At 40.6% G+C, this 17,041-nt stretch overlaps 1 protein-coding gene across 1 annotated transcript; it reads left to right on the top strand.

The window, feature by feature from the left end:
* Positions 1-415: 415 nt before the first annotated feature.
* Positions 416-16,833, top strand: LOC117662709 (keratin, type II cytoskeletal cochleal-like). The gene is made up of 9 exons (XM_034412249.3): positions 416-1,697; positions 5,433-5,644; positions 7,342-7,402; positions 7,872-7,967; positions 8,841-9,005; positions 9,654-9,779; positions 12,356-12,576; positions 14,868-14,896; positions 15,016-16,833. Exons 1-9 carry the CDS (start codon positions 1,188-1,190, stop codon positions 15,579-15,581), a joined length of 1,986 nt encoding a protein of 661 aa, XP_034268140.2. The 5' UTR covers positions 416-1,187; the 3' UTR covers positions 15,582-16,833.
* Positions 16,834-17,041: the final 208 nt, after the last annotated feature.

The following is a 17,041-nucleotide window of genomic DNA, read 5'->3' as shown; positions in this document are numbered from 1 at the left end:
CTGCAGATTTGATGAGTTCCCCTTCTATCCCCCATTTTGATGATTTATGAAGATGTTGAAGAGTAATGGGCCCAAAACAGAACATTGAAGTATCCCATGTAAATGTAGTTCCATTAAGGACTGCATACTAAGTGCAGATGGTCAGCCAAGTACAAATTTAGTTGATGATGGTACTGTTTATCCTACATTGTTCTATCTTACCAGTAAGAAGTAAGTTGTAGTCCACTTTGTCAAATGCCTTATTGAAGTCCAAATATACCATATCCACAGCATTTCACTGTGAATGCCATTCTATTGTATAAAAGGATATCCAGAATATAAGCAGCCTCTTTAGACAAATAATTCCCCTCTTACAAAATGAAACTGCTGCCTCTTTTATGTTTAAACTTTGTTCAATTGTCTCCTTCCTTCACAGCGCTTCATAGAAACCCTACTTTGCACTTCTGACACTGGAAACGTCAGCTCTGATCATCAGCAGATTTGGGATTCCTGCCCTGGGTAATGTCTTAATATCTGTGGGTACCAATTTGTGGATCTAGGCTTGATCAACTCTCCCCTCAAGACATTTGACTAATATTTTTTCAAGAGGGGGGGAGGATTGCTTTATGATTTTTAGTTAGGTGAGTAACTAAGTTCACTTTGAATTTTTGCTTTGAGTCAGATTTTTGTCGCCTAATGCATTCCACCTCTTCTTGTTTTTTCCATGTAGGAGAGCAAATAAACAAACAAATCCAAACCATTGCTTCTTATCAAGAATGGTGCATTCCATCCAGATAATTAAACATAAAAGCTGCAAGTGAAACTGCCCTGTAAATAAACCACTTGAAGTATTTTGGTGGATGATAATTATACATTGAGGAAGCAGATTAATTAAAGCTAGACATAAGAGACAGAGAGGGAAGCTTGCAAGCCTAGCATTTTTTTTAATTCCACGCTATTTCCCATATGACAAAGATTTTTGCTCGGGAGCATAGATTCTAGCTGCTAGGCAAACCAAACCCAGGTTGTTTCATATAATTTTTTTTTGCATCCCGTGCACCTCTTGAGCCATATAAAAGAGAGAAACCCTGATTGCAAATCAAAGGGACTCTCTTGCCTTCACTCTTCTGCTTTTCCCTCATTCCACTGCTTCACTAATAGTTTGCTCAACTCTTTTTTAAAAAAAACCAGAAACACCAATCCTAACCATGAACATATCTGTCGGGTCTCGATGCTTAGGTGGATCAAGGCGATTTTCCTCCGCTTCTATGGTGGGTGGACGAACCTCTGCTCCTCCATGCCAGTCATATGGAAGACCATGTGGAACTGGTGGTTATTCCAGCATGAGCCTGAATAATTTTGGTAGGGGAAGCCAAAGAATATCTTACAGCCAAGGCTATGGAGGACAAATCTATGGAGGAGTTGGTGGACAGCGCATGGGAATGGGCGGGCAGGTGATGGGAATGGGAGGTCTTGGTTATGGTGGAGGGTTTGGTGGAGGTTATGGGGGTGCTGAGTGCCAGAGTGGATATGGAGGATATGCTAGAATGAACAGCATGACTAGCACCAGAAGCGAAGGGATCCGTGGGGTCTCTATTGACGAGCGCCTCTTGAAGCCACTTTCTCTTGGAGTTGATCCCGAGGAACATAAAGCACGGACACACGAGAAAGAAGAGATGAAAAGCTTGAACAACCAGTTTGCTTGCTTCATTGATAAGGTAGGAGTTTGTCCATCCTTCTCTTTTGATTTGATTTGATTATGATTTGATTGCTTACGATTTGATTGCTTATTCGTTCCCTATGACTATCATTAAGTGTTGTATCTTATGATTCTTGATGAACGTATCTTTTCTTTTATGTACACTGAGAGCGTATGCACCAAAGACAAATTCCTTGTGTGTCCAATCACACTTGGCCAATAAAGAATTCTATTCTATTCTATTCTATTCTATTCTATTCTATTCTATTCTATTCTATTCTATTCTATTCTATTCTATTCTATTCTATTCTTTTTTTAAACTTTCAATTTTAGATGTTTAAGAATAGTTTGGGATAATCCATCTATCCCCCTTTCTTTATCTCTTGCTACACGCCTTCCTCATTCTAGAACAAACATCTAGGAGATGCCCTCTGTTGCATTCTTCTTGCTGTGCTAGGAACGAATTATAAGAAATCTTTCCTGAATTATGACATTTCATAAAGAGGGGCTTACTTGCTTCTTTGTGTGCATCAAGAGAGACCGGGAATATAGTTAGGATTCAGATTTCCAGCTCTGGTATCTTAATAAATATGGTAAAAACCCTAAAACAGAGATCAGCATTATGCCTTCACCAAACAGGAGGGTGGGGAGAAGTTTTTTCTAAGGAGGAACATTTGAACCAGGAATTTTGTGGCCTGAGATTTCCTTCATTAAATGGCAATAGCTTCAGTTCTTTCCATATCCATTTTTTCCGCTTTACTCTTCAGACCTATTGCAAATGTATTCTACTATTCTACTCTTCCCATGTTATGATCCATCATATGTCAATCAAAGCTACCTGATTTTTCTGACCCTAATCCTAGCCTTGTTCCAACTTCCAAGTAACATTAGGATTAAGACTCATTTTACAAGTGATAGTATTATCCAACCTTATATTTGCTAAATAGAAAATCCTGTTTTTTAAAAAAAAAAAAAAAATCCAAAATGAAATTATAACAGGGGAGGGAACAAGATTGACTTGGCCAGGCAGACAAGTGGAGAAGGCATAATTACATAAATGTAATTGTTTCATTAAGTTATTACCTGGATCTGTATAGATCCATTTCATGAGAATAAGATATCTGAATAGGAAACGGGGGGTTGAAATCCTGATTCACTGTAATTGAACTGAAAATTGAAGGAAACGGTAAAACTTAGAAGCTTGTTTCCTCCCTTTCCATTTTATTTTCTTCAAATTTTAAAGATATGTCCTCTAATCTAATGATAAATCAGAGCCACAAAATCATATCATGATCAGTCACTTATTCAATTCAAATGAGGGTCTGTCAGCAATTGTGAGGACATCTGAGTACATGAAGCATTTTGCCATTGCAAAAATTCACTTGCCAAAATGAGTAAGAATATCTGGAGCCTACGAGTCAGTTTGGTGTAGTGGTTAAGACATCAAATTAGAAACTGGGAGACTGTGACTTCTAGTCTCACTTTGTGCATGAAGCCAGCTGAGAAACCTTGGGCCAGTCATGTTCTGTCAACCCTAGAAAGGAGACAATGGCAAACCACTTGTGAAAAATCTTGCTGAGAAAACTACAGGGGCTTGTTGGACACAACTGAATGGAAGGAAAAAAAATATATCTGGAGCTCAATATTTTGGGCATTTGTTTTATAAAAGGTAGCTTCCTTTAAGATGAGTTCAGCTGCTGAAGACTACAGTGATGTATTCTTTACTTTGTTGTCTATTACATGGATATTTTTTGCAACAGTAAGATTGCCATACTCTTCTTCTGAAATGTTTTTTCAGGTTTCAAGTCTAGCTGACAACCTTGGCATTCATTAGAAGCCACCCATCCAAAGACTAACCAGTTTTGACCCTGCTTAGCTTCTAGCCTAAACAGGATCATCCCACTCTCCTCATACCTCATAATCTAAACAAAAAAAACCCAGAAATTGTTTTTTTTTTTTTTTTTTACTGTTAATCATTGAGAACTGAACTTCCTTTTAGTTTTTCTTTTTAGCTTATGCTCTGGGCTGTGCTTTGTAGGTTTATGCTTTGTACTCTGTGTTTGGTTAATTCATCATCAGCAGGGCTATAAATTCATACTGTCCATTCTGCCCATCAATTAAATGACTAGAATAATTATTTCTAAATTATTTTATCTTGGTCTCAACCATCTTAGATCTATGTCTAAACTGCATGAAGCTATTGCTGTAAGAGACATGTTTGTCTACCGCAGGTAGTCTAAATGGCAAAAATGTGAACTATACCATTTTAATTCCCAATGGTAGACAAGGTATAATATTTATTTAAACTACTTCACACATAAGGCTCCTGAAGTGTCAGTAGTGAATTATCAACCAAATAATTCTCAAAGCAGTAGGCAAGAAAAAGAATACTTAAAATACCGTAGATAATTCAGGAATGCAAAAGCTATTATAATTGGAGTAGTATGCCAAACATGATGGTAATAAAATATTTAAATGTTTTGTCAAACACTCAAGAGAAAGAGAAAAATAATTTAAAGTCAATCCATGGCAGTCAAGTTAATTAAGCACCAAACTCTCAAAAAAGGAAGGCCTGGGCAATGATTTGCCTCAAACACATCATAGATGGGCCCTCTTGCACAAATGACCAACCACAAAATAGGCCTACTTTGTGGCAATCAACAGCAAGGCCTCTTCTGGGAACTATTATGTTTGCACAAACAAGACAAAAGTTGACTATAATCCCTATCCATCCGAGAGATAGGGCTACATACAAGATGAAGTTTTTTGAGAAATTTTGAAATATCGGCCCCTCTAGTTTTGGAAGCAGAAGAGCTCACAGATCTATGATTTCACTCCATCAGATAATTTTAGTATAGTTCAGCATTCTCCATTTGGCTCCCTCCATATATCTTAGGTCTAGAATTCATTAGACTTCCTAAGAAAATGGGCCAATATAGCCCTGAGGCTGGAAAGTCTGAGGAACTGTAATCCCAGCATATCTCCAAGAGACAAACTTGGATCTGTATAGACTGTTTCAGAATTGAGCCTGGATGCTCAACTGATTGAAGCAGATCATAGATACCGCAGATTGATGGATTGATAGGGGAGTTTTGAGTAATTTTCAATTCCCCCCCACCCACTGCATTTTTTTTGCCAAGCCAAGCCAAGGACTAATTAGCTCCCTTCCCAAATTCTCCCCATCGGCCCCATCTCCCTTTCCATCTGCTCACCTGTCATGCAATAAGAGCATCGGCAGGCGAAGTGAGCAGGTGAAAAGAATTGTTGCTTGTTTGACAGACAGCTGGTACTTCAGGGCACAGAGCCTGGGGAACTGTGAGAAAAACAGTTTGCCAAGCATAGTTATAATTGCAGAGAGCAATAAGTAGGTGTGGCTCTTTCCTGAATGCACTATAGCAAACTACAGGCTATCGCTGCATCTGTGAAATGGCCTTCAGCTTAAAAGAAACACACAAAAGACTAAAATTGTGTTTGATTCATACCGATTTCAAGTGTTTTCTCAGGGAGGATGCCCAATCTAGGTCACACATAATTTGTGCTTTTTCATTAGATTATCAGACACCAAGGAAGGTGGAATTACTGTAGCTTTAATAATAATCTAGAAGCAAATGACACGTCCTGAAGCCCCCTGAAGCGATCTCACTATTAAAGATGCAGGATTCCCTAGATTATTTGTTATAAGGCCACCCTCAGCTAATCCACTGCGAGAAACTGGTTTAGTTGGAAGATTTACTGGAGAGATTGTTTCTTTCAGGTTCGATCCCTGGAGCAGCAAAACAAAGTTCTTGCTACTAAGTGGGAACTCCTGAATCAGTATGTTCAGCCTACCCGGAAGAACCTCGAAGCCTACTATGAGAATTTCATTGTCTCACTTAAGAAACAACTGGAATGTCTCCTAAGTGAAAGAGAAAAACTGGAACACGAACAGAAGAACATGCAGGAACTAGTTGAGGAATATAGGTCTAGGTGAGTAAACATATTTGGAAGATTGAAGCTTGGCAATATACTGAAATCCCCTCCCCAGATAAGAATCTGATTAGCTGCATTTCAAGATAAGGTCTATCAGGATCTAGGCAGGATCTAAATACAGATAGTCCTCGATTTACATCCACAATTGCGCCCAAAATGTATGTTGCTAAGCGAGATATTTGTTAAGTGAGTTTTGCCCTATTTTACAATCTTTCTTGCCACAATTGTCAAGCGAATCACTGCAGTTGTTAAGTTTGTTAACAGGGTTGTTAAGTGAATCTGGATTCCCCTTTGACTTTGCTTGTCAGTAGGTCATTGAAAAAAGAGGACCACATGACTCTGGGACACTGCAACCATCATAAATATGAGCCAGTTGCCAAGTATCTGAATTTTGATCACATGACCATCAGGATGCTACAATAGTCATAAATGTGAAAATGGTCATAAGTCACTTTTTGTCAGGGTTCCAAGTAACATCCTGCTCAGTGCCATTGTACCTTCAAATGGTCACTAAACGATAGTCGAGGACTATCTGTATTTATCCCATCTGCCATTCTCAGATGTGCTGGAGCTGCAATTCCAGCCAGTGGGGCTGAGAATTTTGTGAACAGCAAACCCAGTGAAACTCAGATTGAAAAAGGCTGATCTAAATTGTAAGTTGTATTGACATTACCACTGAGTTCATTATAACCTTACCCCCACCCCCATCCTAGGCTTTTTCCCACAAAGTGCAGGCCAGGTCTTCTTTTGTCAAATCAGCCAAGAGTTGATCCATCTATTGTGATAGGAATTGGCTGACTGGCTTGTCACCAGATTCTGACATTCTGGGCAGAGAGACAGTGACCGGCTCAAAATCACCCATGACTAACGCAGGATTGAGAACTCAACCTCCTGGTTTCTAGCCTGGTGCTTTAACCACTAGACCAGAGGTCTTCAAACTTGGCAGCTTTAAGACTTGTGGACTTCAACTCCCAGAATTCTCCAGCCAGCTATGCTATGCTGGAGAATTCTGAGAGTTGAAATTCACAAGTCTTAAAGCTGCCAAGTTTGAAGACCTCTGCAGTAGACCAAACCAGCTCTCTACATCAGTGGTCCCCAACCCCCGGTCCGCGGACCGGTGCCGGGCCGTGGAGTACCTGGCACCGGGCCGCCGGCCGCTACAGCGCAAAGGCTCCTGGGCCGTGCGCAAAGGCTCCGCAAAGGCTCCTGGGCCGGCACCGGGCCGCCGGCCGCTGCAGCGCAAAGGATCCTGGGAAGAGAGCGGTCCGCGGCGATGAAAAGGTTGGGGACCACTGCTCTACATGATATGATAGCTCCAGGATAGTAATTACAGTGTAAAAACAAGAGATATTTCTTTTCTTTTTTTTATTGTTCCAGTTTATGTTCCAGTTTAAAAAAAAAAAAAAAGCTTTAAAAATCAGTTTTCCAACAAATATCTACGGCTTTGCTTGAGTTTCAAATTGTTGCTTAGGTAGTTCACTATTTGGAAGGATACATTAACTGTTGTGGTATTTTGCTTATTATATGTAAGCCGCCTGGGGTGAGTCTGTTGGCCATGAAGAGAACCTAGAGGCCTTTTAACTAAATGAATGAAAAAGTGGCAAAATTACCTGATGAAAACATACCAGTGAGACTTGCTTTTGATTTAAATGTGTCTGACATTAAGAACCAGCCTTCCTTTCTCTCTAATATAGGTATGAAGATGAGGTTAATAGGCGTACAACAGCAGAGAATGACTTTGTGGTGCTGAAAAAGGTAATTTTGAAACATAACATAAAATACATGAAACTTTGCACTCGGAGGTTCTTTAGCTAGACCTCCATAGATACATTAAATGATGGCAATAGGTTCATGCAGACAGAAGAAAGACTTAAAAAAATGATTTCTGGGATGAATAGACTCTAATATCTATTCTTAACCCTGTTTTCTTTCTTTACCCATCAGCATTCTTGGATGGATGTATAAGATTTCACAGTAAATGCTGCAATTTAGGAACATCTGCTTAACAATCAGCTGCCTGGCATTTCACAGCACTCACTTTCAAAGATGATTAAAAAATGATCCATCTTTAACTCATTTTGAGATAATATTCAAAAATATTTTCTTTATTACAACACCTTAGTGAATATATAAACTCCCCCTGCTCCATAAAAAGACTTTTTAAACTTCCTTTTTTTTTAAAAAAAAAAATACAATTTCTTATATGGTTTTCCTCTCTACTTAGGACGTTGATTGTGTCTTCCTCACTAAAGAAGAGCTGGAATCTAAAGTTGATGTTTTAGCACAAGAATTGGACACTCTGAGGTGTATCTTTGCAGAGGTGGGTATCTAGTTCTTATGAAACCTGTTGGTAACATATCCATAGAGAGAAAACAGCAACAACTCCCTTTTAGGAACATCATACAATTATGGGTGTGTGGTCCTAACCTGCCACAGCTCTAACAGCTTTGCTCAATATGCACTCTTTTTATTGGCATTCTCTTGTAGGATCCTAAAAGAGGCCCAACATACATTAATTGTTAAGCAGTAGAAGGCAATAATATAGGAGTTTAGAAGAAACAGGGGAAACATTTCATTTGATATTTGGAACGAACTATCACATTCTGGAGGATCCGGAGCCATTTTGGATCAGAACTGGAACCCAGAATGCATTGGCTGTTCCAGGTTTCAGGTGAAACATAATCCAGATAGGCCTATAGGGCAAAACAATGCATATTATTCCCTCTGATAGCTCTTCTTGTCAGTAGTTTCCATCATGGTATATTCCACCATTCTGCCCATTCATCTCATATTCCCAATACCTTTCCATCCCTCTCCCCCTTCAGCTGCAATTACTGCTCTCTCCAATTCCTACCATGGCACATCCCACTGTCCTGTTCATCCACTCATCTTTTCAGTCTCTTCCCTCCCTCCGTCCCTTCAACCCCTAATGTATTTGGCTTATATCCCATTTCTCCCACCTTTACCTTAAGTGATTTCTCCCAAGACCAAAACAATCATTCTGTGCACAGAACAAAACAGTCCCTTATTTGTTCTATGTCTGGGCCCAAACAGCAGAAACTTACATGTGTTGCATCAAGAACAGCACCCTCCAAAAAACTGGGTTTTTTTGCATGCCACAGTCTATGTATGTAATGTTTCATATATCCATACAAGGATGTGGGCACTTATTTTGGAATCATATGCTCTACAGGAATTAACTCAGTTCAACCACCAAATCTGTGACACTTCTGTGGTTCTGAAAATGGACAATACACGTGACCTGGATATGGACCTCATCCTTAAAAACGTAGAAGCCTGGTATCAGAATATTGCTCACACCAGCAAGCAAGAAGCTGAAGCTTTTTACCACAGCAAGGTGAGTATTAGTTTGATAGACATAGGGACCTTGCTTGGAAAATCAAACAGATCAAGATGCAACAATTGAGCTCTTTGTTTGAGTCAACTCATCCATGAATTGGGGTCTGTGAAGCAAATCTTGGCATGGACTGTCAGATGAGAGGCTTAAACAAAGCCCTTGACCACTAGGAAAACTAACAATGTTCTCCTCCCGTAAGTCTTACTGCCTTCTTCAGATCTTATAAGAGCAGTGGTGGTGCAGTGGTTAGGATGCAGTTGCAAGCTAACTCTGCTCACATTGCCAGGAGTTCGATTCCCTCAATAATGACTGGCTCAAGGTTGACTCAGCCTTCCATCCTTACAAGGTTGGTAAAATGAGAAGCCAGATTGTTGGGGGCAATATGTTGATTCTGTAAACCACTTAGAGGGGGCTGTAAAGCACTTTGAAGCAGTATTTAAGTCTAAGTGTTATTGCTATTGCTATTGCTATCTTCCTGTCCAGCTTATTCCTACGAATCACAGCTATTATAACAGACAGTTATATCCCATACCTGGTGTGGCCTATACCACAAAACACAGCAAATGATGAAGGATTTTTTTTTAAAATGTTGATATGCCATTGACTGCTCAAATGACAGTAAGAGTGATGCTGATTTTCATTTATTAGATTGCAGAAATTCAGAACAATCGAGGCAAATTCAATGAAGAACTGAAAAACAACCAGCACGAGATTGCAGAGCTCAGCAGGATGGTCCAGAGGATGCAAACGGACAGTGAAAATGCAAAGAAACAGGTAGGGAAGTCAATCTTATTTTATTGCTTCATCTTGAATGATCTTGTTTTCCTACAATAGCAGGTAAACAGATTCTCTGGAATCTTGAGATCTTATTGATCCTGTTCTGACCTAGGCTTTCCCAAAACATATGAAAGAGAGTCTTGGTCCCGGAAAAACCTCTTTTATTTACACGACTGTGAATTCCTTTCATTCACAGTCAGCAAAGCCTGGCAAACAGTCTTTCAGAGAAATATTTATCAACACAGACCTTATCTTGCTTGGAAAGCTGCCATGTCACTAGTTTCCAAATGCAGTGCAAGGCAAAACTTGGCACAGAGTCTCTTGGATTCACAGACATATCTTCCCACTCTTGAAATGACTGAACAAATGAATTGTTTCCTGCAAAACCCCACTTCTCTTTTTTTCCTATGGGAGGGGCCAATCACCTCCAAGGTGTGGCTTTACTCCCAAGTCGACCCTGCTTTCTTAGTTTCTGGCAGATCTGCACATGCGCACACTGGGAACAAGCTTCAGCTGCTCCTCTGCCTCACTGCTGCGTAGCTCCCTCTCTGCCTCCGATGCAGAGCCCTCGTTCGAGCTTTCCCCAGCCCCAAGGACTGGTCCATATTCTTCCCCAACCTCCTTACTGTCCAACTCTGCTGCCAGCTCCACTGGCCGGCGGTGAGCCACAACAGATCCTTACAAAGAGGCTCACTGTAAAGAAAAAGAAAACTACTGTGGTTTTCTCTGAAGATTACTCTCAGGTGCTCTTCTGGAATGTCCATTAAATTGCAATGTGTTCTTTCACCCTCATTTTGGAAATACCACAGTGGAAAATATAAGGGAATCTCTGTGCTATCAAGATCTTGTTCTCCCCTCCCCCCAAAATCAAATAAAATCATGCCCCTTCCCTCCACAAATGTACATTTGTTTTCTGAGGAGGAGAATATTTGAAGGATAGGGCTGGCTCACCATAAAAACAAATAAGAAAGTCTCTCTTGAATTGTGTTTGGCTTCTGGGACTACTTGCCCCCAGTTTCTTCTGGGATATTTTGTTTTTTCATTTTCCTGATCTAACCCTGGGATTTCCTGATAATCTTCCAAATCCTAACCCTGTTTGAATTGGATTAGTTTTTTTCACATCAGCCAAAGTCAATGAGATGCTGCCACCTGCTGTGGCTAGAAACAAATAGAAGCTGTCAAAGGCTGGCATATATTATACAATAAATGGCAATGTTAAAATATGTAACATCTCCATTATAACTTCAAAGAAGCTCTTCAGTAGTTAAATGCCACCACATATTAGCTATCTATCTTTGTTTCAAGGGTTGAAAACAACAATTGAAAAGAAATAAAAAATTCAGAAATCAAACGCTAATGGCAGTAATTTCAGATTATCAAATTCTCATGGATAAACAATCAATTAATATATAAAGATTTGGGAACATGATACAGAATGGAACTAAATTGAGACTAAATTTCTAGAAAACAACATCCAGACTAGGAAATAAGATTGGCAGTTTAGGCATAAATATTGCAATTTCGTGATTAGACATCTGCTCAAGAAAACATGATCCGCCTTCACTTCACAGCAAAACTAAAATATATTTGAATTAAATTGGTTTAGATAGATAATACATAGCGCCCTGTAACAGCAAAAATCGAAATGAAGTAAAGTGAAGTTTGCTAATGCGATCTGGAAGTGGGGAAGAAATCTAAAGGGCAAGTTAAAGCAAGGCCTGGATTAAAAATAGCACAATTACTCCACCACCTGGTTGGCAGGAATATTAAGTCATAACATGCTTATCAAATCCATCTGAGTGAAATATTCAATCGGGAATGATACCTTCCGGTATATTCGTTTTCTTGGAAATACGGTTAGCGCTCAATGAGTGAATATGTATGTTACTACTATTACATCGATAAAATTTATACCAAGAGAACAAAGGGGTTGATCCTACTGGTGGACTCTATGTCTTAGTTCCTTCCTTCTTTGCTATCACTTGCCTTGACTGCTAGGTCTCCATCCTATCGCTTCTCTATGCCAAGCTGCCTGTTCATTGCATGAGGAGCTGCTGGACATGTCTATGGAGATTCTCAGACATCCAGGTCATGGTTGTCCCAAAGCTTCTTCAGAACTGAAGAAGCTTCTTGGATGAGAAGTGAAATGTCTTGAAGGAAAAGCAAAGCCCATTTGCCTTTTGAAAAAAGTATCTTTGGGATGAGCTGCTGGACAACAGATTGAATGGTGGTAGCGATGGAAACAGAGTGGGTGGAGAGACTGTACAGTGTTTCAACATTGGGGCATAGATATTAAACAACAGGTGTTATGGTGGATTTCCACATGCTTAATATGTAGTTTCCTCTATTCCTTAGAGTCCAAGTAACTTCCCTATTTATTCCATGTGTCTTCTCTATGTGCTTTTGATTCTACCAATGTCCCTGACCAATTTAATTAGCTGAGAGGAAAGACAATGGTTGCTTTAGCTAGTTTCTTCAACACTCATGGATCAAATTCAACATACCTCTGTTTCACACTCCGTCTTAATCAGTTGATGCTGTATTTCCTTAAGCTTTCCTTCTCCTGATCCTAGGTTGCCAGTCTTCAGTCAGCCATTTGTGACTCTGAGCAACGTGGTGACATTGCCCTAAAAGATGCTCGAAGTAAGCATGTTGATCTGCAGACAGCCTACCAGCAGTCGAAAGATAAACTGGCATGCCTGCTCCGCGATTACCAGGAGCTGCTAAACACCAAGCTGGCTCTAGATATTGAAATTGCTACCTATAAGGCATTGCTGGAAGGAGAGGAGAGCAGGTGAGGTGCACTTCTAAATATACTTTAAAAAAATATAAAAACACATATTTGCAATGCCCAGCTATCATAAGAGGGTAGCAATCTGTGGTTTTCTAGATATTGTTGGGTTCCTATTCATCCCAATCAATATGGTCGGTAGTCAAGAATAATTGGAAGGCTGAACACCCAAACACCTACTGTAGATTGCTATGTTATGCATGTTGTTATAAAATATGTTAAAATGGGAAAGTGGCAGTGGTGGGATTCAAATAATTTAATAACCGGTTCTCTGCCCTAATGATTTCTTCCAACAACCAGTTCACCAAACTGCTCAGAAAGTTAACAACCGGTTCTCCCAAAGTGGTGCGAACTGGCTGAATCCCACCACTTGAAAGTGGCATTTAGAATGCTAGACTAAAAAGGAAGGCATCAAATTGGTGATATGCTATATTTATGGAAGGAAAGATACTCAATAAATCAGCAGTGTTATGATTCGGTTGTTTGATTGGGTGAGGCTGGGAATAATGTACTATACAATTCTAAAAATAAAGAATTGAATACTGGATAAGAAATGTCCTTATATGCCCATCCTGAGAATATAAATTAGTTTTTATCGGGAAATCTCTATGGTTATCTTTCCAGAATCAGTAGGAAGATATGATTTCCAAAAGATGTTATTCTTTGCAACACTTGGAACTACATTCTACTTTCCCTTTATGGAAATCAGATATGTAGTACAAGAATCCACTGAGCTACTAGATGGCAGCAAAGAATTCTCTAGGTTTTTGAAACCTGGGAAGACTGATTCACCTCATTCAGCTTCTCATAAGCTTTATTATGTTGGTTGCACAGTCATCCAGATGGTTAGACTGGATTTGACATTTTTATCCACCTATTGAGTCTTAGGACCTCAAATAGGCAGATGTTGTTTGAGGGTGTTAAAGGTATTGCAGCAAAGTGTAACCTGTTCCAAGTAAAGTTCTTAACTTGTCAGTGTTTTAGACTACAACTCCCTAAGTTCTCTACCAGAGAGACCAAACCTTTATTCGTTGAGAGTTTGGGAAGATATAGACTATCTGTTCTAGAGGTAATCAGCCTGGGGAAGGCTGATCAATAGATGTTCTCTCAACATATGGACAGTTGGACAAGTAGGATGTGAGGCACCTGTAAACAGACCTTCTTTCCCATTTCATTCATTTCTTAACTGTATGGATGAGATCCTCACATTTTATACTTGGTGTTATGACCCAGGTTGATAGAGAAGGGTAGGCTTCAATAAAGTCCTTTATGGCTCTGCTGTCCCGTGACAATTGACTCTATAATAACTGGTAAAGCTCAACCCCAAACTTTCCTGAAGGCAGCTACCCACAGTCAGTGCCACACAATCTCACAAATTAAATCCAATATTCATCAGAGCTGATTCACAAGGCAAGAAGGAAGTCCATAGTCCATAAACAAGGTTCCAAAAGTCCACAAGGCAAGGTCCAGAGTCCACAAACAAGGTTCAAAGTCCACAGGGCAGAAATACAAACCAAAGTCAGGGTTTACAATGACTGGGGAAGTGCGTGCCGAAGCAAACAATTTGTTCCTGACAAAGACACCCTCCTCCAGCCTCTGATTAAATCAGCTGAAGCCAGGTGTTTCTTGCAAGAAAGGGTGGGGCGGCCTCCTCATCAGCAGCCTCACAAACCTCCTTTGAGCTTTCCTCTGCTCCACTCTCTGTGCCCTCGGAGCCAGTGGAGGAGGCAGCTGTTCCTCATTAGAGGGGATCTGTTGCCTCTCTTCATCACTGCCTGTATGCAGCCAATCCTCCTCTGCATTTGTGAGGGCAGGCAGGTCTCTGTCCAGTCGACCACCTCCTCCAATGCTGGAGGGACCTGGGACAGCATAATCCTCAGCCCCCGGCCTCTTCAGACATTCCAGGGTAGACATGCCATCCCCATTGGGGGCTCCTGGTTTCAACTCCTCCAAACCAGGATGCAATGGGGCCATGACACTTGGGGTCCCCTCACCCACCTTCTGAGCATCATCAGGACTGAGTTACCAAAATCCAGCTAACATGATGTGGAAGAAAAACGTGGCTTTGCTTCCATTTAAGGGCCACATGGATTTCCGCAGTTCTGATGTGCTAGCCACAAGCCAGAACATCCTATTTAAATAGTGGTGCTGACCATTCTGACAGTGAATATAGTACTGTCTATAGGCAAAGAATGCAAAATGTTTGTTTTTGAAATATTGAGTCTTTAAAGAATACGATCTGTATAGCCATCCTGCACTTCTGGTTCTAATCTTCACTTTTCTCATCCTAACAGGATTTACACAGGCAACCCTGTCAGTGTTGGTGAGTACATTCAACATCCCCTTACCCCACTTAAAAATGTGCAACCCAATATTGTGCGCTTGCTATTTTCAAGCCTGCCATCAAAGTAACGGAACCTCTCTTGCTTGCCCCCTTTACAGCAATGGTTAGTGGAGGCTACCCAGTGGGTGAGTGTCCTCCTGGAATGGGAGTCGGAGTGGCCTATGGTGCTGCTGCAGGAAGAGGCATGGAACACAATCATGGGAACTTCAATGCCATGGGAGAAGGCTTCACTACTGGGAGTGCACCTTGTGTCCACACTATGGGCCCCAGGACTACAGCAGGCTCAGGAGGCATGGCAGCCGGAGTCAATCATGGGATGGTCCATGGGGCTGGGTTGGGAACTGCAGGAGGGATTAGTACTAGCAGTGGTGGCTACACAGGCAATGTTACCACCAAACATGTAATGACCTCTGGAGGTGGCAGACATCCCAGTAACTCAGGTCTTTCTGCAGATGGAAACTGCGCAAGTAGTCACCATGGTGGAATACACCATAGTGTAGGAGCCACCTGTGTTTCCGGAGGATCTGGCATGGGAATGCATAGTTCTGGAGCTGGAGGCATGTCCGGAGCTGTGTTTGGAGCTTCCCGTGGTGAGAGCAGCTCTGGGCTTAGAAATGTCCAAGTCACATCAGTCAGTTCTTCAGTCCGAAAATTTATGTACTAAATCCCAGGAGCTGGGAAGAAGGAACTTCATGTGGAGACAGATGCATGAATTATTAAATTCATGACTGGGAACAGTCATGCTCTAGATTAAAACCATATTGAGGGTTTGGGGTGTGCCAGGAGCCAGTCTCAGGTATTGGGCATGGCCACGGCAAATGAATGGGTGGGGCTGGCTCATAGCAAATTCAGAATCAATCCTCTCAAAGGGAAAATTCAGAACCACTCCATTTCCGCCATTCCTTTCCTCCCCCAGAACCAACCCTGATTAATTGCTCAATTTTAGAGACCAGCTGAATGGCTGAAAAGGGTTGAAAAATGGGGAATAGGCTCTGGGGGGCATGCCTAGGCATCTGGGATTTCACAGGGCCTCTGGATTACCCACCCCATGGGAAAGAAATAGCAGGACCTTATATTTATTTGAGATAGCTTACTGTAGATTGCTTCAGCAGGTAACGGTCAGGGTTTTCTGTCTTTAAGACTCTTCAAGCAGTCTCCAACCATGTATGCTCCTTTCCCCTCAATCTACACTGGGAATATTTTATTTTTTGCCTGTTTTTGAATTCGGGATTTTATTTTAGTTTTTGATTTCCTTTTTGCCCTTGGTGCCTAGCAAATCATTTCAGAAAGGGAAGTCAAGTATTAACTGTCCAAGATGGGATTGCAAATAACATTTCTTTCCCCTGCCTCTCCCTTCCCCTGTGTCTAGATTTACTGTATACACATTTTAACACTGAACTCTTCTCTTGACTTCTTTGCACCCATTTTCACACTGGAATACTTTCTTTGATATATTTTTCTTCCCTGCTATAGCTAGACTTGCAATTAGACTGGGGATCGGGATCACATTCATTTTTCCACTTGTTAAAACCTCTTTTTTTAAAAAATGTGTATGCTGAGTTCAGAATTGAAATTATGAAATGTTGGGATGAAGAGAATGATGCATGTAGGCTGTCTACTTCTGCACTCAGTTGTTACTGGTAAAAGCCAATTTTCTGTCAAAAAAGATTAGTAGAAATTTGAATCCAAATAACAAGCTAGAAGGTTTCTTAATTGTAGTGTGAAATTCTGTTGCATCTTTTTAATTAAGTGTGCTTGGCCATAGTTCAATGCAAGCATTACTATTCTGATTAAGGATTAGTTGCAAAGGACATACCGGTATATCTTTAATATCTACATTGTTGCTATATTTTGCTCCTTGTTAAGCACTCCAGGCTTCCTTCTATATTTTCAATAAACTGCATGCATGCTCTTGGCTTCTGCTTCACTTTAGTGTTTTTGTTTCTTGCTTCCTTCTGTCTCTAAATTTTTCTCTGTGAATTGTAAGTAAATATATACATGCTGGCACAGCTCCTTCTGTCAAGTAGACACAGAGGCAAAATTCACGCTTTACATTAGAATCCAAACTTACCTGGCATCTCATTTTCAGAGCTAAATAAAATTAAAAAGGAGCTTTGCACATCT

Source organism: Pantherophis guttatus, chromosome 2 (assembly GCF_059756535.1).
Source record: "Pantherophis guttatus breed Tessera chromosome 2, ASM5975653v1, whole genome shotgun sequence".
NCBI classification, from domain to species: Eukaryota; Metazoa; Chordata; class Lepidosauria; order Squamata; family Colubridae; genus Pantherophis; species Pantherophis guttatus.
Note: the sequence above shows the minus strand (reverse complement) of the source record. Positions and strands in the feature narration are given on the sequence as shown.